General features: G+C 41.1%; 1 protein-coding gene across 2 annotated transcripts in view; it reads left to right on the top strand.

Annotated features, from left to right (window-relative positions):
- OSCP1 (organic solute carrier partner 1) overlaps positions 1-19,503 on the top strand; it is a 30,606-nt gene extending 11,103 nt beyond the window's left edge. For both annotated transcript variants that reach the window (XM_044671498.1, XM_044671497.1), the window contains 9 exons: positions 3,221-3,375; positions 9,321-9,488; positions 10,295-10,375; positions 12,275-12,378; positions 13,375-13,503; positions 14,801-14,873; positions 16,145-16,284; positions 18,076-18,139; positions 19,367-19,503. In XM_044671498.1, the coding sequence (XP_044527433.1) occupies positions 3,221-3,375; positions 9,321-9,488; positions 10,295-10,375; positions 12,275-12,378; positions 13,375-13,503; positions 14,801-14,873; positions 16,145-16,284; positions 18,076-18,139; positions 19,367-19,483 (1,031 nt within the window). In that variant the 3' untranslated portion in view covers positions 19,484-19,503. The remainder of the gene's footprint in view (positions 1-3,220; positions 3,376-9,320; positions 9,489-10,294; positions 10,376-12,274; positions 12,379-13,374; positions 13,504-14,800; positions 14,874-16,144; positions 16,285-18,075; positions 18,140-19,366) is intronic.
- Positions 19,504-26,620: the final 7,117 nt, after the last annotated feature.

The raw sequence follows: 26,620 nt of genomic DNA on the forward strand, positions 1-26,620 counted from the left end.
TTTCAAATACATCTCTATACTTTTCAGTGTTCCCTTTAAGGAATATTTAAGCCACATTTAGGATTTTGTTGACTTATAATATGGATTCAAACAACCTTTTAGATATGTATCTCCTTTGCTAAAGCACTACATTGATGCCTCATTGTGGTATAGAGGCGACTTTGTGTTCTCAAAAGTTATGCCAGCAGATTATAAATTCTGGAAAGTTCTATAAAGATAGAAAAGTTTCAAGTATGGGGCTAGTGGTGTTTGTCTAGTTTGTTTGTTCAGGCATCAGCCTAATTGATATAGAGAGTCTTATCTCTCAGGTCCTAAAAAAATTGGCATATATGATTCCATTGCCACTATCAGTGATATTTGAAAGATTATGGAAAATGGAAAGAAGTACCAAAGAGTGTATAAGTGCAAATGTCCCAATTAAAAAAAAAAAAAAGGAAGAGTACAGAATCCATTCTAGGTCAGTGATCTTGACTTCAATTCCTGGAAATATTCTAGAAAGGATAATTAGAGATGGCTAGTGAATATCTAGAAAAAGAAGTAGTGATTCCAAAAAAAACTTCATCAAGATCAAGTTATGCCAGACCAGCTTCAGTTCCTTTTTTGAGAGAATTATTAAACTAGTAGTTGAAGGAAATGTTGTGGATGTAGTGTACTTAGACTTTAGCAAACCTTTTGATAAACTGTATCATACTATTCTTGTATATATGTTAGATAGATATGAATCAGTGGATTATATTAACCAAGAAATATAATCCAGATGGCCCACTCAAAGAGGAGCTGTTGATCCCGTGGCAGGAGGTCCCCAATGGAATACCTCACGAATTTGTTACTTGGCTCTGTGCTATTTAACATTTTATCTATAATTTGGATAAAGGCATAGAAGGAAAGCTTATTAAATTTTCAGGTAACACAAAGCTAGGAGGGATAACTAACACATTAGATGGCAGAATTAAGGTCCAAAAGGATCTTGACAGGTTAAAGTATAAGGCCAGATATAAAGATGATATTCAATAGTGATAAATCTAGTCTTGCATTTAAATATAAAAAATCAACCCCATATATATAATATGGGGGCAGTGTGGGCAGCAACTGGTATGGGAAGGATCTAGAGGTTTTTAAGAACCTCAAACACAACATGAGTATATAGTGAGATGTAGCAGCCAAAAAAGCTAATGTAATTTCAGACGGAATTAGGAGAACCACAGCTTCCTTTAAAAATAAAAATAAAAAGTAATAATACCACTGTTCTTTTTTTTCTCTTTAAACCCTTATCTTCAGTCTTAGAATTGATATTAAGTATCATTTCCAAGGCAGAAGAACAGTAAGGACTAGACAACTAGAGTTAAGAGACTCACCCAGGGTCACACATTTTGAGCCCAGAACCTCCCATCTCTAGTCATGACTTTCTATCCACTAAATCACCTAGCTGCCCTTCACAGTATTCTATTTTAAAAAGACCTCATTTGAAGTATCATAACTGACTTATAGCACCAAGACTTAAGAAAAACAATGATAAGCTAGAGTGTAAAACAGAGGAGGGCAACCAGATGGACTGTGACAGCAAGGGTGGACCTTTTAGAGCCAGAGTAGTGGGCCCCACCCCACCCCACTCACCCACAGGGGCGGGGGGAAGGGGGAGTAGAAGCACTCCCATTGGACTACTGGGTGGAGGGGCAAGTAATGTGAAAAAACATTGCCAAGCACTGTGGAGGGGGTGAGGGAGCAACTCCACCTGAGTCCTTCTGCCTTTCTAAAAACAAACCCTAGGAAAGGAAGGAAGGGTGGCTGCATGCCCACAGACAGAGAGTGGCAGCTTTGGCTCCTATGCCATAGGTTCGCCATCACTGGACTAATCAATTCTATAAGAATCATCTCAAGGAACAGCATGTTTAGCCTGGGGACAGGAAGTTAGGAGAGGCTTCCATAGCAGTATTTCAGTTTGAAGAGCTGTCATGAAGAAAAGGGACTAGATTTGTTCTGTTGGACCCCAGAGGACAGAAATAGGAGCAGTGGGTGGAAATGGAAGAGGCTTTGGTGTCAGGAAAAACTCCCTAAGCATTAGAACTCATCCAAGAGGAACAACTTACCTTGAGAAGTAGCACATTTCCCTCCTTAGAGTTCTTCAGGCAGAGACTGAAAGGCCATTTGTTTGCTGTGGGGAATTGTGGAGAATTCTTTGTGTAAAGATTAGACTAGATGACTCCTAAGATGACTTCCAACTCTCAAATCCTGTGAATCTGGGATTCTGGGATCGTGTTAGCTACTCAGTGATACACTGTGTGTCCTTAGCAACTCTCCAAGCCTGTCTGCTAAGTCTTAGAACAGTTATAATTTGTGTTAGAGGAGGGAGTGCTTTCATGGCATTCGACCAATTAGCAAGCATTTATTAAGTGCTTGTTGTATGCCAGACACTATGCTAAGTGCTAGTGCCAGAGAAAAAGTCCTCTAGAAGCTTACATTCTACAAAGGAAAAACAAGAACAAAAATCAGAACCAAAGAACAAATGTGGCCTTCCTGGGTGTGTGACCCTGGGCAAGTCACTTAACCCCCCATTGCCTAGCCTCTAGCCAGTCTTCTACCTTTGAACCAATACTCAGTATTGATTCCAAGATAGAAGGTTTTTTTTTTTTTTAATGTCCAACAAGCAGTTGGTGTTATGGGACTAGAGCTTCTTTTTATAATCCTTATCTTTCTTTCAATTCATCAAAATGTATTAAATGCCTACTAAGTGCAAGACCCAGCTTCACTACCAGGGGTTTTCTCTCTCTCTTAACATTTCCTTGGAGCATTTCCTCTAGATTTTTCCTTTACCCTATCACACCTTACTTTGTACAGTACTTTTCTATAAAAACATATTCTTCCTCCCACGCCAGGAAGGAGCTGCAGCTGCAGCTCCTTGAAAGCCAAGACTGTCACTTTTATCTTTATATCTCTCCCTTATGCCTAGCATAGTAGTGCCTTGCACATTGTAGTATCTTAATAAATATTTGTTGAAAAAGCAAGATCTTTTAATGGTCTTCTTTTAAAGGAAGAAAAAGAAATACCTCTCTTCTGTTAGCACTGGGTTACTCTGGTGAAAGGCTTTCCTTCCTCTATTTCTTTGTATGGTTTCTACTGTACTACTCCTCTCCAGACTTGTGTACTTCTAGGTCCTTCTTAGACGCTTCTGGAGAGTTTCTTCCTGCATATCACTCAGCTAGGTTCTGTTTTATCTTTACAGTTATGAATGACATCACCTCAACCATGTTCAATAAAAAATTTCTGGGGGAGCTGTTCAAGCCCCAAGAGCTCTATTCCAAGAAGGCTCTGAGAACAGTCTACGATCGCTTGGCTCATGCTTCTATCATGAGGCTAAACCAGGGTAGCATGGATAAGGTGAGCAGAATTCGTCTTTGTTCTCTGGCTTTTATTTCTTCTCTTTCCTGGTTTTTTTTAATTGCCCCTTCTGGACTGATAACTCAAAGTAAATATTCTCTGCCTCTTCCCAACTTAATTCACTTTCATTCTTATCTGAAAGGACCCCTGATTAGGTGTAATTTTGCAGAAAATCAGGAATTTCTTTTTTTTTTAATTTTCACATGAAACACATTTCCATATTGGTCATGATTGTAAGAGTAAACTCATACAAAACCAAAACCCCAAAATAAAACCATAAATACACTGATGTGAAAGATAGTATGCTTTGATCTGCATTCATCGTTCTCTGGAGGTGGATAGCATTCCCTGTCATAAATCCTTCAGAATTGTCCCAGATCATTGCACTGCGGAGAGTATCCAAGTTTTCACAGTTGATCATTGTACAATATTGTTATTACTGTCTACAATGTTTTCCTGGTTCTACTTATTTCACTCTACATCAATTCATACAGATCTTTCCAGCTTTTTCTGAAATCATCTTGCTTATCATTTCTTATAGCACAATAGTATTTTTATCACTAACATGTACCACAATTTGTTCAGCCATTCCCCAATTGATGGACATCCCCTCAATTTCCAATTCTTTGTCACTACAAAAAGAGCTGCTATAAATATTTTTGTGCAAGTAGGTCCTTTCCCTTTTTTTATTATCTTTTTGGGATACAGATCCAGTAATGGTATATATGATGGGATCAAAGAGTATACACAATTTTATGCCCTCTGAGCATAGGAAAACCAGAAATTTCAGTTATCCTTAAAGTAAAACATTTTCAAAATTGTGCCAGTCTAGGAACATCACAGAAAAACAAGTTAGAGCATTTCAGTCTAGGGAATAGAGGTGCTGCATTATATAACTTTAAAATTTTTGAAGACCAAATCTGTCAATGCATACCAAGCATGCCTAATGTTGGCTTCCATCCCCAAGGAAACAGCGGATGCCTGGCTTCCTACCCCAGACCATGTGCCAAGGATAGTTTGAACTGTGGCACTGCTCTTCACCCAACCTTGCAGCTCAACCAAGGCTTCTATCACTTGATTGTCTCTCATTAATTCTCCTGAAGACTTGAAAACCTTTGAGTCCCCAGGCACTTCCCCTACCCAGTCCTCTCTCAGAAAGGGCCTCACCTCCCACTGCTCTATGAAACTTGGTGTTACATACTAGAACAGAGCCTGGGGTTCAAATTCTGGCTCTGACATTTACTAGCCATGTGACCATGGAAATGGTGGTCAACCTTTCTGAGTTTCCTTTCATCATATGGAATGAATAATACCTACATCAAAAAACCTCACCATATGTTGCTGAAAAAATAGAAGGCATTTACCATTCACTCACTCGTCTCCTTCTACCTACATCATAAAACAATTTGATATCATCCCTCTTCTATTCCAGATTCTAATAAAGAGGTGAACCTTTTCCTCACCCATACTAGCCTTTCTAATTGTTCCTCTAATTCCATCACCTCTCTTGACCACAAGCAGAGCTTCTACAATCATCCCATTGTCTCTATTCTTCAACCTCTTCCTAACTATTCAACCTCTACTTCCCTCTGGCTTATATACCTACCACAAGTCTTCTACAGCCTTAAAAACTTTCACTTGGCCCTACCATCCTTTCCCACTATTGTCCTATATCTCTCCTTGATTTCAGAGCCCAACTCCTAGGGTGAAAAAAACTATCTACATTCATTACCTACACTTCCTCTCTTCTCACTTCTTTTTTTTATTCTCTGTATTTTAGATGTTTATGTCACCTTCAGATCTTCATTTTCCTCTGAATTTTTTTTTAATGGACCAACTTTTTTTTTTAACAATTCTCATTTCTTATGACTCAGCTTCCACCTCAGTTCCTCCCTCAATATACTGGTCATGTCCAAAAGTGTATGTCTCATTCTGCATCTCTGTTCTATCACTATTCTTTCGAGAAATGTGCAAGATGCTTTGTTACTGGTTTTCTGAAACCATGATTAGTCAAAAGTTGTTTTTATTTACATTATTGTTGTCCTCATATAAATTATTTCCCTGGTTCTGCTCATTTCACTCTATCAATTCACAGCAAATCTTCCAAGAGTTCTCTGAATTTTTCATATTTATCACTTCTGACAGGACAGTAATTTTCTATTAACTTCATATACCATAAATTATTCATCCAGTCTCCCTTTGATGAATGGTTTTTTTGTTTCTAGTTCTTTGCTACAGGGAAAAAAAAGCATTACTATAAATATATTTGTACACTTAGGTTCACAGATTAATCGGATTTTGAGTTAGAAGGGTATGAAGTTGTTTTCTCTTGGGCTCTTTATAAAGCTGTGAACCTCTGTCATTTGTCCTTGGTTTTTGATGTCTTAACTACTATCACATGATCAGGGACCCTGCTGCTAAACTGGCACCACCTTCCTTTCAGTTGCCCAGCTTCTTAACCTCAGCATGTCCTGGACTCCCCACTCTCCCTCACCACAAATATCTAATTTGTTGCCAGATCTTGCTGTTTTTACTTCCACAACATCACGTGAATCCAGTCTCTTCTCTTTACTCATAGCCCTTCATAATTCTCACCTAGATTATAACAACCTCCTCCTTATTAGTCTCCCAACATCAGGCCTCTCCCAACACAACCTATCCTGCTGCCCAAGGGATTTTTCTTGAATACAGATCTGGTCATGTCACTCCCATGCTCAGTCAGCTTTTGCATCTAGGATTAAATAGAAATTCCTCTGATTGGGGGCAGCTGGGTGGCTCAGTGGATTGAGAGCCAGGCCTAGAGACAGGAGGTCCTGGGTTCAAATTTGGCCTCAGATACTTCCTAGCTGTGTGACCCTGGGCAAGTCACTTAACCCCCATTGTCTAGCCCTTACCACTCTTCTGCCTTAAAACGAATGCCCAGTATTGATTCTAAGACAGAAGGTAAAGGTTTAAAAAAAATTCCTCTGATTAGGCTTTTAACAACTTTCACGTGTCCCCAACTATGCCTTTTGTAAGAGGCATAAGTTTAAAAGGAGGTGTGTAAGCAGGCTAGGAAAAGCCTTAGTTGGAGGTCATGGACATTCTGAATGGAATGCAGGGGAAGGAGGAAGTGGCTTGTGCCTGAGAAAGGACTCTATGGTGGTTGGCACAAACTGTTGCTGACCCTGGGAGATCTCAGAGCTAGGGGAGTTGTATCCAGATTCCCTGGGCCCCTGAGAGTGGTGAAGGCTTACAGCAGAGGACATCAGACCTGCAGAGCAGCACCGAGTAGGGAAGTGGTTTGTGATCTGGTGGACAGCATTGCAAACTATCTCTCCCTACCTGGATACCTTGGATCACCTGATTTGGTGGAGTTGACTCCTGGCATCCTGAAACCATCCCTGGATTAGCCGTGAGATCCCAAGTAAAGCCACCCTCAGGTCCTCAGCTAAGCTGACCAAACCTGGCTGGAACCAGGTTAGGAGGAACTTTTCCCTTGTGACTCCAGTACAGCTTTCTTTGGGCCCTGTCTTGTTTCGATCATAGGAGAGTGTAGTCAAGTCCTTCCTCTGACCCTGTGGTTTGCCCTTAGCTTTTAAGTGTAGTAAACCCTATTCCCATCCTTAATCTTAGCTTGTCCTTGATTAAATGTGTTGTCTTAACTTATAAACTCCTGCCTTTACTTTGCTGATTAGGCCTAGACTTGGTGCTTCAGAGTGGCAGTTGGACCTAACAACCAATTCAGTAACAGACACCTCTTTGCTATTAAACTTTAGTCTCCCTACTTGTTGGGCCCCTTCCTGTCATTCCTGTCTCTCACACCCACCTGGACCCATATTTACTGTTCAAGGCACCTTTCCCTGGTTTCTCCCTTAACACTTTCCAGCCTTATAAGATGCCACTCCCTCTCCCATACTCTTGAGATCCATCCACATTAGCGTTTTCTTAGTCATGCATGACCCTCCATGCTCTCTCTCCATGCTTTTGCTCTGGGTTTTCCTGATGCCTAGAATGTGCTCTTTTCTCCCCTTCTCAGATCCTCTCTTCCTTCTGCTTAACTCAAGCAGCACCTTCTACATGAAATCTTTCCCGTCACTTCAAAATGCTAGAGCCCAAAATGCCTTGGGTTTAATTAACTCGTACTTATTTGTATTGATTGGTTTACAATTATTCTGTGGATTTTTATATATGAACTCATTGTCTCACCTATTAAAATATCAGCTCTGTGGGAACAGGAATTGTTTTATTCTTAGTATTTGCATCCCCATATAATAGCACAGGGCCTGGGACACAGAGGTTCATAAATGCTTGTTGACTCATAAAGAAGAGGTTGCTACATAATGGTGGCAGTGGATTATTTTGAAAGTGGTCATGGGGATTGTTGGACAGCATGCCATCTCCTTTCCTAGTGTCTTCTTCCTGTGCATCTGAGGATATGAATCACAGAATTTCAGTTTTGAATGGAACCATGTCCAGCCTATTTCTGAAAAGATTCTCCTGGAAGGCAGGAGACAAATCTGGCCCTTGCATGTTGGTTTCCATTGTAGAGCCTGCTCCATCCTGAGATGTCCCCCCACTTATGGAGCTCTCCAGGGCAGGAAGAAGCAAACACTTCCACTATTCTTCATATTTCAGGATCCTAACCAAGCCCCATCACCATCCTTATGGTCTTTGTCAGACAGAGCTGGCTAGAGCTGGGCAGGGCTGGAAATCACCAAGACTTGGGTTTAAAATTTGCCACAAATCTTAATTCCCACGCTGTATGACCTTAGGCAAGTCACTTTCCTGAATTTCAGTTTCCTCATTTATTTGTGAAACAGGGATCCTAAGGTTATTGCATCCAATGATAAAATGTACATAAAACATTGTACAAACCTAGAAGTGGTGCATAATAGTGATCTATCATCATCATTATTTTTATTATTATTATTCCTGTAAAGGGGTGCTCACAGCTCAACAACGTTCTCCATATGTGGCCCTGCCTCATAAAACACTGTACCTGTCAGTCTTGCCTGTCACCAGGCAGCAAAGTTTCCATTTGCCTTTTTTAACTGCCATAGCCAACACACCCATATTGAGCTCGTTGTTGCCTAAGGAACAGCCTTCACTAAAGAGGTGCTCTGGAATACAGTTTTACAGAGAGGACAAGGTTTCAGTGAGCATAAGAAGATAGAGTAAGAAAAGAAGAGATTAGGGCTAAAAGAAAATTTGCTAATTGAACAGGGTTTTAGAGCATGTAGTTAAGGGGGGACAGAGAAGTGATTTGGAAGTAGTAGCATGGAGCTGGATGGAGCTAGGAAGTCAGAGAAAGGACCTTCTCTCCCAGGAGGCAGTGACACTGAATCACTAGGATTATAGGAGCAAGAGCTGAAAACTTGCTAACTAGAGGCCTGCCTAGGAAATAACCATTGGTTGGAACCTCTGCAGTCCACTGACCTGTGATGATGCAGTACAGTGTTTCTGCTCCAAATACCAGGGATCTGGGAATATTCTAAAGGTCTGGATGCCCAGACTAAACTTCAGTGGTACCAACTTAAGAAGGTGGAAAATGAGGCACTTATTTGGAGTCTGTGTTTGACTCTGTCAGTCCTGGTGTCTGAAAGGATGAAGATGACCCAAAAAAAAGGAATATATGATTTTATCATGGGCACTCTATCCCAGATTGCACTGCTCCATACACATTAGAAAATTGTCTTCTGAGTTGCAGTGGACAAGAAAATTAATCACTTAGTATAACCAGCCTTCTGATGATGAATTTTTCCACATTTAACTGAGCTAATCCTGATAAAATTAATACAAAGTCATTCCCAAACCTGCACCTGAAACTTTAAACCCAAGGCTTCTTCCATGACACAATGAGGCAAAAGAGGAGGATTTTAAAGGAGGAATAATATTGGTAGTACAATATGATTATCACATTGATTGATCATCACTATGACTTATTTTTTTTAATGGGTTTCCAGCTCTACGACTTGATGACTATGGCTTTCAAATACCAAGTGTTGCTGTGCCCCCGACCCAAGGATGTATTGCTGGTCACTTTCAACCACTTAGATGCCATCAAGGATTTTATCCGTGATTCCCCAGTCATTGTGAAGCAAGTGGATGAGACTTTTCGGAAACTAATTGAAGTAAGGACTTTATCAGTCAAAAAACCCTCGACCCTGTTAACATTTTTTGTCATTTCAATATTTAGGAAAGATAAATTCCAAAGCCCTGGAGGCCAACAAGTGTCCTAACAAAATTCTGAATTATCTGAGAAGAAGCTACTACCTCAGAAGACATCTTCAGCATTAGATTCATTCCCTTGTCCTGATCAATTGCCCACAGAGAGTGGCCAATGTCCTGTCCTATTTGGAAAAGAGTTCCTAGAATCCCCTAGTCTCTGAGCTATATTATATGGGATTTCAAAAGGTATCTAATCCAACCCCAACATGACCAGGGATCTCTTCTACCATATCCCCCACCAATGGTCCTGCAGCCTCCTGGTACATCAGTAGTGAGGGTTCTACCAGATGTGTCATGAGCCTGGTGGCCCAGGTGCAAGTCACTTCTTGCAAGGCTTTAGTTCCCTCTTCTGTAAAACCAGAAAATGGGAAGAGAGAGGAGGAAGCTGGCCTGGATAACCTCATAAGATCTCTCCCTCGTGGCTAGAATTCTGTGGTTTTTATTCTGTTCTAGGTTATATTCTCAGGAGGTTTTAGGAGGAAATAAAAAGTATCATAAAGATATTTTAAAGACATCCATTCTCCAATAATTTTCTTCATGTGAGTTCCATTTTATTTTTATTCTGTAACTGTTCCCCTGGGTGCCTCAGCTGTCATTGCTACTGCTCTGCTTAGCTTTTCTGGCCTTCTGGCTCCTTCATTTCACCTTGCACCCACCTCCTGCCCCTTCCCAGAAAGGTCATGGGCTTGTTTTCTTTTCTCTTTGCCAGGTATATGGTTGTCTTTCTGCTGGTGAGTTCCAGCTCATCAGACAGACCCTGCTGATTTTCTTTCAGGACATGCACATCCGGGTAAGTGGAAAAACAATCTCCTACAGGTTCAATGATCCTTGAAATGGGACTGGTGTCAAAGTAAAGAAGTGTGGGTTTGGGGGGACCCAGACCAAGAAGCAGCAGAGTTCTAGAGAACTGTCTATATCAGGTAAATACAGGGGACTAAACTCTGCCCTCAGGATAAAGAGGGTTTCTGACCAGCTCTGCAGCTTACTAGCTAAGACCAGCCATGTAAGCTCTCTGGGCCTCCATTTTCTCATCTGTAAAAAAAAAATTTGCACAGTGTTGTGGTAAGAAAAACACTTTGTAGACTATAAAGTTCTCTAGAAGTGTAATTGTTGTTAATAGCAGCAATAATAATCATAACATTAATATAATAGTCTATAGGCCCTACAGAGTCATCTATAGGTTTTGTTTTGTTTTTTAAAACCCTTACCTTCTGCCTTAGAATAGATACTAAGTATCAGGGTTAAGGCAAAAGAGAGGAAAGGGCTAGGCAACTGGAACCAAATTACTTGGCCAGGGTCTCAAAGCTAGGAAATGCCTGAGATCAGATATAGGTATGATTTTTGTTGGGGTTCTTGATTCCTTTGTTTCAAAATCATATTACCAATCTTCTAGGGGCAAATATCTTGCTTGTTTTAATTAAACATAGATAGTTCTGCTTTCAATTGCAGGAGAATTTGCAGAAATCCTATCCTTCCTACAAGCGAAATTTTGTTTTCAAAATATAGGTTCTCTAGTTAAACTGAGAAATATAAGTGGCTTTTAATATGATTGATTTCTAACAGAAACCAACAACGTAGCTTTTTTATATTTACATATCCAATCTCATTTTCCCTTTTTCCCCTACACAATTCCATTCCTTCAGATGTCTGGTCCTGACAACTCAATGCTCAAATTTCTTCCTCTCTTCACACCCATTCCCATAGATCAGTGGTTCCCAAACTTTTTTGGCCTACTGCCCCCTTTCCAGAAAAAAATATTACCTAGCCCCCTGGAAATTAATTTTTTTTTATTTTAATAGCAATTAATAGGCAAGATAAATGCACCTGTGGCCATCACTGCTTCCCTAGATCACTGCAGCACCCACCAGGGGGCAGTGGCGCCCACTTTGGGATTCACAGCCATAGATCATTTTCAATTATCAAAGCCCTTCTCATCCTTCAAGCCCCAGTTCTCAAATCACATCTCTAGGAAGCCTGCCCAGCCCAGGCCACAGTAATCATTCTTTCCTTGCACCTACTCTGCCACTTATTGTCTGCCTTTCTCATTTAGCATATGCTCCTTTATATCATTAATTATCTTTTTATACATATGCTCTATCTCCTAAATTAGATTATAAGTTCCTGGAGGGCAAGGACTCTGTCCTATATGTCTTTATATACTCAGTGCTAAGCACAGGGCCTTAAACATAAGCTCATTAATGGATGAACACTTTTTTCAATGTCAAGTCAAGTCACTTTCCAAGAGAATGTTGTGTTTCATTTATAAAGCCAATTTAAAAAATTCTGAGGAAGCCACCCTGATAAACCTTCTTTTAGTCATGCCATATAAAAAATTAGTAATAGATAATTTTAGAAATAAATTTATTCACAGTACAAAAACAACTTTAAGTAATTGCTATTAGAAGTCTTTTAATAGTTTTTAGTCCACGAGACATCAAACTCCCAATGAAAAATGGGATATAAATTGGTATAAAGGATTTTCATTTGTGAAGAGGGCTGTAAAACAAAAATTCACATTTGATTCATTTATACATGATGGCCTTCCTCCCTGTTGTTATATATACACTGATGACTATAACAGCCATCATATTTGCCAGTCTAAGAAATGATCTGTATATTTTTGATTTTCAGAGTGTACTCACTTCGCTTGATATTAAAAATGGTGATATTACTACTGTGTTTTTTGTAGGTGTCCATATTTCTAAAGGACAAAGTCCAGAATTCAAATGGCCGCTTTGTGTTGCCAACATCTGGGCCTGTGCCATGGGGAACTGATGTTCCTGGACTCATCAGGTGAATTCTCAGTGATAATGATTAGATAGAGGTTCTTGATACCTTTTAAACAATTAACTTCATGAGTAAATGTCAGAAGAGATCTTGATATTAGTCCATATGGACATCTTAGTGACTAAAAACTCAATATAAGTCAACAGTATGATGTAGCTGCCCCCCCCCACCTAAAAGGAAAACCTAGTATAATCTCAAGTTCCATTAGTAGAAATTCACTGTCCAAAACAGGAAAGGTTATTTACATAGCTCTGTGCTGACCAGATTACCTCTCAGAGTATTGTGTTCCAAAAAAAAAAAAACAAAAAAAAACAGTGACCAATCATCCATGGAAAGTAGAAGAGGTTGATCAGCACGGCAAGGGGACTAAATGACCTCTTATATGAACATCAGTTCCACAAACTAGTCAAGTTTAGCCTGGAAAAGAAAAATCTTAGTGAAACATAACCATCTTCAGATATTCCAAGGTCCTACTTATGAAAAGGAGACTCAACTTGTTTTGTGGGAATCCAAAGAAAATAATTAGGACTAGTGGGTAGTAGTTATAGGGAGGCAGATTTCTGAATCAATATAAGAAATAACTTTGTATTATTTAGAGATATGGAGTGAGTTAGTTCCCTGTCACTAGATAGACTTATGTTGAGGCATAATGATCCTTTGTCAGGAATAACATAAATCTTGGTGATCCGTATATCAGACAAAAATCTGGACCAGATAACATTTGGTTCTCTTTTTGTTTTTTCCTCAGTTCACTTCAGGCACTTGAGATTTTTTGTTGTTATTGTTACAAACTAAAGTCTCAGTCATTGGCTTAAACTATACAGGGTTTTTCATTTTTTCATTTTCCATTCTACCCTGTGTGGTTACAAAAAATATCTGAATTAATCCAGTAATATTGAGAGCAATGGCAAAAACAGTAACTCCTTATCTTCCAGTAAAAAGAATAAAGTATATAAAGGTATTTGCCCCTTGGATTATTCTGAACCATTCACTGTATTGCAGGATGTTTAATAACAAAGGAGAAGAAGTGAAGAGAGTGGAATTTAAGTATGGTGGAAACTATGTCAGTGCAAAGAATGAAGGTTCTTTTGATCTTTATGGAGACCGAGGCCTCACACTAGGGACCAACATGTAAGTAAACTCAGTCTTCTAGAAAAAAAAACGCAAGTAGAATTGGCTTTTAATTAAAAGTCTCTTTGAGCTCAGCTGTAAAAGCCACTGCTGGAGTCAGAGATGGCTCTCCTTTTTCTGTGGGATGCACTCAGATCCTTGATCTTATAGAAAACTAAGGATACAACACTGAAAAAAACTCCTTAGTAAAAAAAAAGGGGGGGGGATAGGGGTACCAATCAGCCTGGAATAAAGCTTCTAATCATGCCCTCACACAAGCAGGAAGAAGCACTGATACTGTATTCCCATCAGCTAAAGTACAGGCCTTTCCTCCAACCTTGAAGCTAGAGCCTCCAATATGGATGTTTCCCTTAGTAGAATGGGAGCTTCCTGAGAGCAGGGCCTGGATTTTCTTTTTGTGTCTCCAACGTGCACATCAAAAGCACTTGATAAATGCTTTTCTATTCATTCTTTCACTGACCCAGTAGTATGCATTTTTTCATTTCCACATGATTCTTACATTTGGCCCTATTCAGAGATGACCTTAAAAATATGAAGGAAGATGAATCCCCATTCTTTGTTTCCTGTTTTTGCTCAGTCTTGAGGGATTGAAAATTCTGAGTGTTTGGCACGCACTCTGTATTCCAGCATTCCATCACCTTTCAAAACTCCATATACCTAAAACCAGTATACTCTTCACTTCAGCTATTTAGTACCTCAGAGTAACAGATGTGGGAGTTGTAATGGGGAGTAATCAGGAAGGTGCAAAATGATACAATTGTGAGAAAGCTGTACAGGTGACAGGTTACCCTTTGCAAGACTCCAAAACTTAGCTTAAAAATAAAAAGAGAAATTTATTCATTTGGAACTCATGTTGAATAGCTGAGGAGACAGTGTGGAGCACTGCCTCCCAGAGGAGATGGATTCTTTATAGACCCTTTTAACAACAGGGTCTAGGTGACTAGAGAAAGGATGATGATGGCATGTTACTGGAGCTCTGGAAGCCAAGATGGGCCATGTGGTTAATGTCCTATGCCTCAAAGTCAAAAGGAGGTGAACTGCCGAGTTTAGAGGATAATCAGATATCTGGGATATAAAGTGGATGTTTATCAGGAGCAAGCTGAGATGTGCCTATCTGTGCTCATCAAGAATGAAGGGAGAGGCCAGAGGGCCTCAAAGTCACCTTCATGAATGCAAGGGAAAATTGAGTCTTTTCTGTACTCTAACAGTCTGGGGTGTTGGGTGTCTGGGGAAGCCTGTATTCCAATATCAATACGAGAACCAGGAACATACTTTAACTGCTTGTTACTGATACCAGGTACAACATGAGTCAGCCAGTGGAAACACATGTATCAGAAGCACCAAAGAACTTACCTTTAAATACTACCAAGGTGAGCTGCTTTCTGCCCTTCAGTGTTGCCGTCCTGATGTTTTACCTTTAGTCTGTGTTTAACCTTTCCTGTGACTACAGCCTGCAGTGGTCAAGGTCGGGATTTGGGACTGTTTAGAATTCAAAACAAACTTTTCCTTCGGGACTCATCATCTTCTGGGGTCTGTTGTCATCAAACATGTACTCCTCCTATCTCTTCATTTAACTTGTAGGTTACTAATGATCAGATGTAAATACTTTGGGTCTCCCTGACAAAAGCAGAAATCACTCCCCAGGTCATATGAACTGGTGCTCTGAAGCCAGCGGTGACTCTAGCTTAATACTAGCACTCTTGGACCTTCTTTTTCTAAAAGTGCTTCTCTGCTTAGTGATGATAGGTGCAGGAGCTCTAAGCAAGGTTTTCCCTCATCTAGACATTCCCAGAGGCTTGGTAAAGAGCTGGTGATGGAGTAAATAACTTTACCACCAGATCAAGTTACTGGTACCTCTCAGGAGCGACTCTCACCACTGGAGGGCAGTGTGAGAGTTCATCTGAAATGAGGCTTGAGTGCAAGCCAGAGTTCCCATGGAACTTGGGCAATAGCACTAAAAGAAGAAAAAGAAAAGAAATGGGCTAAATTAAAAGGCAAAGTTCCTATCTTTACAAAGGAAAAATACTTTGCTGCTTCCGCAGCAGCCAGTCACAGGAGCCCCATCCCCAAACCTGTCATAGACTGATTGGGCTTGTCTGGTGAAGTCCCTCTCCTTGGGTTTCAGATCTTTGCTCTTTTATGTCTAAGAACTTGCTTCTGCCACTGTTAAAGAATGATTCTACTGTGGGAGGAGAAACACAGAGGAAAAACAACTGCTTGAACACATGGGCTGATAGGATATCATTGGGGATGTAGACACTAAACGAGAACTCTAGTCCAACTATCAATAATATGGAATTAGGTCTTGATCAATGATACATGTAAAGACCAGTGGAATTGTGTGTCGGCTAAGGGGGGTTAGGGGGACTTGGGGGAGAGGGAAAAAACATGAAATATGTAACTTGGGGAAAATATTCAAAATAAAAATTTAAAAATAAAAATAAAGAATGATTCTAGGCATTTCCAGGTAGTCTAAATGGACCTAACTCACCACACAAATCATGTTGTCTCATTTTCATTTGAACTATGTTTTCCTTTACTTAAAATGTTCATCCCAAATCTATGTAATCTGTTGTAGTATCTGAAGCTTTTAAGCGTGAACACCTTCACAAAGCTAAAAAGCATGAAATTGTTTCAATAGGCGAGCCCTGCTCCAAACCCTCTTGCTAAAGAAGAACTGAATTTTTTGGCCAGATTGATGGGAGGAATGGAAATTAAGAAAACCAGCGGCCCTGAACCAGGATTCCGGTTGAATCTGTTTACCACAGATGAAGAAGAAGAGTATGTTTTATTCTTGTTGGTGATTTAGTGGGCCTTTCAGGATAGGTGCTCCCTCCCTCCAGCCCTCCAGAATATAACCCTCCATGCTTTCTGATACTCTGTGCATGTGTATACATACACACACATATATGTTTTATATATACATGTGTCAGTGTGTATTAAAAAGAGAGGTCATGTTTATGAATGTTATTCTTGGATTACCCATCTGTTGTCCTTCATCTTGATGTATGATGACCTCCTGTTACACCATATAATAGTGTTTTATACCCTTTCTCATATATGTCACATATATCTGGGAAATAGCATAACATAATAGAGAGAGCATTTAACTTAGACTCAGAAGACCTGGGTTCAAATCTTAGCTCAGAAATTTAGTGGCTGTGTAATCATAAATAAATCACTTAACCACCTAGTGCTGTCCCCTCAGCTATAAAGAAGGATGACCCCACACTTCTCTATAAAACAAAGGCCCATCTTTTTTACATCAATAGTCTGAAGAAGTTGAGAGATCACATGGGGGGAGTGGGGAAGGAGACACATGCCATGGGTATGCAGAGGCTACTGCATGTGTCTAATAAAGAACTGAGGAGAGAAACACCATAGAAGAAATTACCAAAGAAATATGACCCAGGAAGGAAGTGGACTGGTGTTGTATCCAGAGTGAGGGGTGATTAGGGAACAACCCATGGCCTCCAGTGATGCTTACACAATGTCAAGAGATCTAAGGGGATGCCCACATGTTGTGGGGACCAGGACACAGAACTGAAGGAAGGACCCATGGAGAAAAGTGGGGATGACACCTACCCCTTTTCCTGAAGTGCTTTTTAAATGTGAGCTTTTCTTGGTATTGGTAGTGTGCTGCAGCTTCTTACCCTCTACTGTGTGTTCTTTCTTTGACTTCTGGGTTACTTGCAATTTTGATTTTCTGAGATCATGTCCTTCTATGATCTCTAGCCATGTGGTATTACTAATAATATTAAAGAGATGGGCTTCTTATAGCATTGAGCAGTCTGGAATTAAAGCATTGCACAGATTCTCAAACAGGATCCAGCCCTACGTCTTCCTATGCAAGCCTGGCTCCACTTTGGAACACTGAGCTCAGCTGAGCCCAAAAATGAGGGAAAGGAGATGGGGAAGGTTTACAGTGGAAACCTGTATAGGGCTATAATTCCAGTCTGCTCAATGCCACAAGAAGCCCATCTATTTCTATGTCATGTTATTATTTTCCTAGGCACACTGTACAATTGTAAATCATAGAACGGCATGAATTCAAAAGAATCAAAAACATATAACATGTGTGTGTGTGTGTGTGTGTGTGTGGTTATGTATTTGTAACCTTGCTTCATAATCAGCCTGGAGGTAGGTTATTTTCCCAAAGCCATCAGTCTCATGATGTCAATGGCTAGTGACCCTGAAATATACAAAAAAACTTAGCTTAGCCATCTGCTCATCAAACTATATATCACAGTCTTGGAAACATGTACTTTTCATCCACTTTATAATTCTGGTATAGATGGTCAAGCCAATCCCTGCTTTATTCCTACTCCATAAAAATACAGATAAGCTAAGCAGCTAGGTGACAGCCCATCAAAGGCTGCTTCACCTGCTTTTCCAGCACTCTCTCAAGTAAGGGGACACAGTTGAGTGCAATAAGCAGTGTTGTTGTAAGGAAGTTATATTGAAAAAACCTGCAGGAAATTAGGAAGTGGATATCTTTCTTCTTATGTTTCCCTTAAGAAAACATATAAGTTTTAAAATATGTTGTTCCTTTCTTCCTTCTCTTCTACTTAGACATGCAGCATTAACCAGGCCAGAAGAATTGTCATACCAAGTCATCAACATTCAGGCAGCCCAGGTGAGTGCAGGATACCAGGAAGTAGAGGTATGATTTAACTTGGAGAAGGAGTAAGACCCAAAGTACATTATAATAAGATCTACTTTGTATGAAAAGCTGAGCTTAGATGGGAGATAAAAGCTGGATGGAAAAGAATAAGAAACCTTAGCCAAACAAAGGAAAATTATAAGAATGAATAATGTAGGAGAAAAGAGCAGAGAGGCACATACTTGGGTCTCTCCTGAAAAAAAAAATTCAATTTGATGCCAGGAAAGGCAATGGATTGAAAATCAGGAAACCCAGCTCCTAGTGCTGCTGCTTCCATTCATTTTCTATGTGACCTTGAGTAAGTTTCTCCACTCTTCCACTCTAGAGCCAAAACATAGTCCTTAACATTTTGAATTTTAAATATTAATAATCTTTAAAAGCCAATTCAGTTTAACACATCTATTCAATTCAACAAATATGTATTAAGTGTCTACTATGTGTCAAGCATTGTGCTGAAGGCTGAGGATACAAATAAGAAAAAGAAAGACAGTCCCTGCCCTCAAGGGGTTTGTAATCTAACCAAAGAAGACATCATACAAAAGGAGGCCAGAAAGTGAGGGGTAGAGGGGAAACTTGGGTGAATTCCTGGCACAGAAGCATGAAGTTAAAACTAGGCAGAGCAGCCTGAGAATCTCTAAAGGAAGGTGTTGGGAGAAGTTTGGTGTTCTACCAGTCAGCCCTCCAGTCAGAGAAGAAAGGAGGATGAGGGAGGGGCATCCAGGCCTGAGTTAGCAGCCTGGTGATGAGGTTAGAAGTGATGAGCTTTTGCTGGGAGGGGCATCTTGTTCTCTGGAGTTAAAATCAGGCAGGGAAGCAGATGCCGAGTGGAGCAGCCATTTACTGCCAGGGAGGGCCAGTGCTGGGCCTCGCAAGCCCAACAGAGATGGCTAACAGCCCCTGCCCTCAGAAAGCTTATAATGGAGTAGAGAAGATGTCAAGTAACTTCTACATAAGCCAGAACAGGAATAGTACCATTATGGAGCTATGAACAAAACACCATTTAGCTCTAGAAGAAGGAGAAGCTGCCAGTCAGAGCAGATGGGGAACTGAAATATCCTACTTAGAGTTGTTAGGGACCTAACATGACCCTCTGAGTAGAGACAGAACTGTTCTCTTAAAATAGACTTCCTCCTAGACCTTGGGCCAAACACATGTCCACACATGCTTTTTTCTCGTTTCTGCCTTTCCTGTCATTCACAGGACCAGCAAAGGAATGAAGAGCTATCTCGGATCATGGGGGAGTTTGAGGTCCATGATCAGCCTCCACAGAACACCAGCAAAGGTGATGATTTGCTGGCCATGATGGATGAATTGTAACCGTGGCCTGGCAAGCCGGAGGTCCCACCTACAGCAGAGACTGCTTAACCACAGCTACCTGAGACCAGTCTAGGACCTTCAGAGATGCTGCTAGTTTTCTACCAAGTGGAGCCTTGATCTATCATACTTGTTTATAGTGTGACAACTTGCAGACACATACTCTCTTCCCTTGCTCGGAGCTCTCTCCCAAAGACACCACACACACACACACGCACACGCACACGCACACGCACACGCGCGCGCCATTCAGCTAAATTCATTCTGTTTTTCAAACTTGCCCTTTTTGTGTTTCCTTTCCAAATGTTGCAGCAGCCATTTATCCTAAGCAGGCTCAGATCCCAGCCCCAGAGTTCACAAGGGCAGAATCCTGTGCGCCTTCTCTCAGCTTTGCCCCTTCCTCTCTCCTGTGGGAGGTCTAGATCTTGTCAGTGTCTCTGATTCGTAAGGGGGTATCTAAAGCTTTCGGTTTATATGCTGCCTGGTAGGTGGTTTGGAAAGTTCTCTTTTCCCTGGTGTCATATAGAGATCAGGAATCTCGAGGAGGCAGGATAATCAGAGCTTTGTCATGGAATATCTCAGCTGTGTCCCTAAATGGAGGCTGAGGACCATATAGAGATATACAGATACAGATATAGATATAGGTGAAGAAAATATTTTTATTTTCAGCATGGTCTGTGCTTCTTACCCCTAGCTCTTTCTCCATAGTTTCCAACATCCTTGCCATCCCCAGGCTGGCATACCAGACAACCAGCAGGTCATGAAATGTGTCTCACAGCCTCCAGTGTCACCAAGCTGATGCTTTGTGCTCAGGCAATTGAGATTCCACAGAGAGTGGTCGCCTTGCAATTTGATTACAAGTCAAGCAATTTCCCTTCATAAGGAAAATTCCTGAGTCTAATTAGTGCTCATTTAAGGCATTCATAGACTTTGCCCGTTTCTTTTCAAGAGATTGAAATTCAGCCTCTTGCTGTTGATCTGGGAGTAATCTGTGGACTCCCTCCTCTCCTCCCATCTGCTGGACTGTAGCCTGTGGAAGCCAACCTACGGAGCATGCTTTGCAATAGCCATCCCATGAAGCATGCATTAGGATGGCCTCTTCTGGTGAGCCAGATGTGTTCTTGCTCAGTGCTGAGGGATTTGCACTTTAGAATGATGCAGCATTCCCTTATTGGTCCTCATGCATTTGGGTAACAAACAGGCTGGCTCAGTACCAGATAGAGTATATAGATCAGACTTAAATTATTTCTATATAAGAAGCATCCGGCTTGGTGACGTCAGCCCTCAGGAGGGGTTCTTAACTTCTTCCACTTCCCTCCACATCCCCTTTACATGTCATATCCAAGCTAAAATGGGCCTCTTCTGCAGTGAGAACAAGGGGAGGAACCATCCTGTTCTTATCTTTAAAAAGATGTCATCAGACTTATTGCTAGAGTTAGAGACTGTGCCCTGGCACTGGAGAGTTTTGATGTGAACGAGCCCTCTTTACACACCAAACAAGTTTAAGTAGCTTCCTCCTCATCCATCTCACATAGTTTTCTGCAAACCCTTCCTATCCCCACCCCACCCCCAGGAAAATACGTGGCAGATAGGGGGTAGTATGCATTTAACACTCTTGTTCAAGGGTTTATAAAGTGCCTTCTGTTCAGCCCCTTCCTTTAACATAACTTGGGTTCCCTTTGAAGCAGGCAGTTTGGCTGGGTACTAAGCAAGGGGAAAATGTTCCAGCCTGTATCAAGGCTAAATTCTACCCCTTTGTTTAAGTCTGGCTAAGTGTCCTCTACAAATCCAGGCTTTGCCAGCTGCTGGGAGCATGTCCTCTGGGCCCTTGGAGGTGAGCCACGAACTGCCAAGAAGAGGTAGCCACATCTCAACATACTCCTGAGAAATGCCAGTGATTTCAAACATGTCTGTCTTCTTAGTAAATAAACAAGATAAAAATCTCTAGCCCTAAAGTAGCTCTTTGATGAGGCAATTTTTTGGCGTGTTCCATCTTTTTGGACTTACATAAATACTGGGAAAGTGAGTGTGATTCCTTTGTGTGGTGCAGTGGGACTATCCAGAGACCACAAGAGTACCAGGATTAAGTCAGAAAGAAAAGAAAGATGGAGTGATGGGAATAAAACTCCCTATATTTTCTATTCTTTTAACCCCAAAACAAAGGGAGCAGAGAAAGAACAGGTTACCAAGAAGGCCCCAAACTCCCTTTTCATGGTTGTTTAAGACAGTTGCCGCTTTTGTAGTTATCAGTGTAAAAAGACTACCTATAGGCTTAGCTTTTACTTCCAAGAAAAACTTGTAAACACTATGATAGTATTGGCTACCAGGAAGGGTGTCCTAAAACTGGGGGGGCAGGCAGGGTAACAGAAAATGAGACAAATGAGAATATTCCATTCAAGCACATGCTTTGCTTCAATCTAAGCCAGAAGTTCAACCAACATTGGCAGGAGTGCTAGATTTGGACCCAAGTTCAAATCCTAGCTCTGCCTCTTACTCCCTATGTGGGCACATAATCTCACCTTTCTAAGTCTGTTTTCTTATCTGTAAAGGGGTTTGAATTAGATGACCTCTAAAGTCTTCTTGAGATCTAAATCAATGATCCCGTCATCTTGTGACTCATACAAGGGTACTCATGCCTGTACCTTCCCTGTCATAGGGCAAAACTCTCCTTATTCTCAAACCATGAACAAGGAAGCATCAGGAAATGAGATCTGCCATACCAAACAAACCCTCAAAGATGCATTCACCCTGGTGGCCCAACCCTAAAGCAGCCCAAATGCTTCTGCCCATTCTGTTACTACTATGCTCTCTCACAGATCCCAATCTCTCCGTGTATAGAGAGCAGTTTTTATAGGTAGCTGCAACCAAAACCAAAAAATCATTACCTGGTTAACCAACCTTCTAGGGATGAGACTGTCCCTTTTAAAAAAATATAGAGAGCTAAAATTTATTTCATCTACTCTAGTCAACAAGCATCAAGCACCAGGGTAGAATGCACTTGATGGCACATTTCCTATTGAAGAACCTCTGTGAGCCGTACTGTTGTGAGACATATGTTCTATCACCAGGTCTGAATTTAAAGCCTTTCTAGCTTAGTTGAATCTGTGGGAGCTCATGCTCTGATGACAAAATCTTAGAGAACCAAGAGCTGTCATACCACCATGGGGCAGTGGAACAAATGGCTGATTTTCATGGCTCTCATCACATCATCCACACATTGACATTTTTTTCACTGGATCCTCCTTTGCTAGATGGAGCCCCAGATCAGCTCCATCACTTTTTTTTAAAAAAAACCCTTAACTTCTGGAAGAGTGGTAAGGGTGGGCAATGGGGGTCAAGTGACTTGCCCAGGGTCACACAGCTGGGAAGTGTCTGAGGCTGGATTTGAACCTAGGACCTCCCGTCTCTAGCCCTGACTCTCAATCCACTGAGCTACCCAGCTGCCCCCTCCATCACTTTTTAAAGGTCGAATCCTGTCATTTAAGCTCTTCTCATTCTCCCTCTGCAATGGGAATAATGATTAACATCTACCAACCTAAGTGATGAAAATGGACTTTGTAAACCTTCGAGCCCTGTCTGTCTTAACAACCCACCGAGGTAGGCTATGTTGGTGGTGTTATCCCCATTTTACAGATGAGGAAAATAAGGTCCAAGGAGTACTTGACTCACTAAATTCACACCAAGATGTAAGTGGTAAAGCCAGGATTTAGATCCAAAGCTTTTCTGATTTTCATTCCAGAGCACTACCCACACTACTACCCTGCCTCTTAGCATTCATGGTTGTAGGTGTTCATGGAAATGGCAAAAGATATTAATGCCCAATAGCAAAGTACAGAGCAAAGCTCTCAACTTTGCTCTTTCTCAAACCACAGAATGGAAGGCACAAACTGAACAAAAAGAAAAAAAATTGCAAAAAGATAAGTCTTCAGCTTGGAAGGGGCATGAGCTATTGTGGATAGGGTTGCTGGGCTTAGAATCTGAAAGACCTCGGTTTTCAGAATCCCCTCTCTGACATTTATTAGCTTATCACCATACAATTTTCTCTCTCAGTCTCAATTTCCTTTTCTCTAAAATGGGAATAATGGAATAGCACCTGCTTCACAAGGTTGTGAGGTTCAAATGAAGTCATATCTGTAAAGCACTTTGCAAACTTTATACACTAATCAGCTTTCATTATAAAGATGCAAATTTCAACATATACACCCTCTCTTTAGTTATATCCCCTCTTTTGCCTTTTTGTGTATGTCTCCAGAGCTTAACACAGTGCCCAGCACAAAGTGGGCCCTTAATATAAATGCTTCTTGATTGACTGATGGTCCTTCCTCAACTGCTTCATGCCATCTTCCAAAGTGTCCAGCAAGGAATGGGTGGCAGGAAGGTATTGAAAAATCAGGTTAGGGAAACTCCAACTCTTCCTGAGTCATGTCTCCAATACATGCCTTTGTGATTTGATTTGAAGTCAATTCCCAGAATATTAGACACACCCATTTTCAGATGTAAAGGTGATGACAACATCAAATGAAAGCAATCTGAGTCGTGGGATGGTCCCAGCATCCCACCCCCACCCTTTGGGTTCTCTCCAGTTCTGAGTATTTGGCATCTGTCCTCTGCAGCCAAAGTCAAGGCTGCTCTTCAATTAATATCAAGTGGAGTTGTTAAAGAACACCCACCGGACCAGGCCTGTGGTTTCCTGACTACGTTGTCTCCTGCAGCCAACACAATGAGAAAGGCAAGACCGTGGCTGGGAAAAGGTTCTCGGTGACGGCCAAGCCTAGACTAGACCATGAATCCTAAATCCTTCTACTGCACTTTCCTCAATATTCCACCCCACTTTATCAAAAAATATATCACTTTCTTTTGAAACTGTGGCAAACATGCTTGTAACTAAAGGGTAGATTACCCTGGCAGCCAGCCCACTAGGACGTCCAGGGTTTTCCCATTTTTCTGCTAAAGGTGATCAGCAAGCAATAAGTACCTACTGTACAAGACACTGGGCTAGTGCTGGGAATACAAATTACAAACATTTGACTTCACTACTTTAAGGTTATCAAATGCTGTCAATAAAGATGTATCTACTTTTGTGCCAGGCCTTGAATATCATCTCATTTAGTCTTCAGAACAACCTTGAAAGGTAGACATTATCCCCATTTTACAGAAAAAAAAATGAAACTGGCACCGAGAGAGGTTTAAATGGCATGTCCAGGGTCACACAATAAATATCTAAGTCAGGATATGAACTCAAGACTTCCAGATTCTTTCTGTTCACAGGGACACCTGGCCTTAAAGAGCTCTCATTCAAATGGGTGATACAACCTGCAAACAGCTGTGTACCTAGGAATGATCCTCATTTGTTACATGAAAATGTCTTAAAAGCCATTCCAGTGGAAAAGTTCCAGAGAGAATAATCACTAGAGGGGTGACCACAAAGTGTGATGAGTGTTTTTGGCTGAACCCTCACATGAAGTCATCTATGAAAATATGGACACACTAATGTGATTAAAATGATCACACTAATGAAATTAAGATTTTTTTTTCTCTGTGTGCCACAAGTGCTTCTATCACAGAGATCACAATAGATAAGAAGAATAATAAGAAATAGCATTATCTTCCTCTCCTCTCCAAAGCTAATCTCTTCACCTCCACCTAAATTTTGTTCCTCCCTGCTAAATTCCATACTTTCCAAGGGAAGGAGAGGATTCCTGTTCAGGTATGGGTTGGATTAAAATGACCTCCAAGTCCTCTCCCAACCCCCATTCCATATGATTCTTAGATCTTCAAGGTTTCCCTCTCCACCACTGTCTCCTTCTCCTCTACCCCGGAATCCACACAAGTTTCTCTCATCTTGGGAGGAAAACAACCCTATTTCCAACTAGCCGCTGACCTCTCTCTGTTCTGTTTGGCATTTCCAGCCCTTCATAACCCAGTCTCCTCTTACCTTTTCAGTCCCCTCACACCTTACTCATATTCTTCTATCCATTGTCACTCCTGGTTTTTCCTTCTCCTCAACCCTGACATTTTCTCTGGCTGTCCTCTTTGCCTGGAACTCTGCTCCACCTAATGACCTCCCTGGATTCCTTTAAGTCCCAGCTAAAATCTCACCTTCTACAGGAAACCTTTCCCATCCCCTCTTAATTCCAGCACTTTCCCTCCTTTATTTCCTATTTATCCTGTATGTAGCTTGCTTTCTATATAGTTGTTTGCAAGTTGAATTCTCCATTAGACTGCAAGCTCCTTGAGGGCAGGAACTGTCTTTCTCCTCTTTGGTATTCCCCTTAGCACCTGGTTGGTGCTTAATAAATGTTTACTGATTGATCGACTTTGTTGTTGTTGTTTTAACCCTTCCCTTCCATCTTAGAATCAATACTGTGTACTGGTTCCAAGGCAGAAGAGTGGTAAGGGCTAGGCAATGGGGGTTAAGGGACTTGCCCAGGGTCACACAGCTAGAAAGTTTCTGATGATTGACTTTTATAGCAAAATGTGTTAAGGTCACAGTTTATCCTAATTGCTTTCGCCACGCCCCACCATGCTGTAATCAAGACTCAGAGTTTGCCACAGAAAAACACAAAGGTCTAAATCCAACAGTCCAGGATCTCCCCAGCCAACCTTTGACCACACCCTCCTTGAAACTCTATCTTCCCACATCTGTCACCGCCTCAACACCTTCTCACAGCCTTCATTCTTCCAATAAATACTTGCTTAGCACCTACAGGTACAAAGATAAATATAGATCTGCCCTCTGGGAATTTACAAGCCCCAGCTGGGGAGATAAGACTCAAACTTCTGTAAAGCAGCCTGTAATAGGATTATGAATAACTCTCGCTTCAATGGTCCTCAATTTAGTGCCGTGTACTAAATTATTCCACCTTACAGAGAAGATGGGCCAAGGCGACAAGCATGTATTAAGCGCTGTGTATTAGGCACTGTGTGTAGGATAAGTAGGTATTGAGGCAGACAAGAGTACTGGCCTTGGAGTGAGGGGACCAGAGTTCAAATGTAACTTCAGACACTTACTAGCTGTGGGATACTGGGCAAGGAAGGTACTGTTTGCCTCAGTTTCCTCATGTGTCAAATGATCTGGAGAAGAAAATGGAAAACCACCCCAGTCTTTTAAAAAGAACCCAAATGGGGTCCCAAAGAGTT

Source organism: Gracilinanus agilis, chromosome 3 (genome assembly GCF_016433145.1).
Source record: "Gracilinanus agilis isolate LMUSP501 chromosome 3, AgileGrace, whole genome shotgun sequence".
NCBI lineage: Eukaryota > Metazoa > Chordata > Mammalia > Didelphimorphia > Didelphidae > Gracilinanus > Gracilinanus agilis.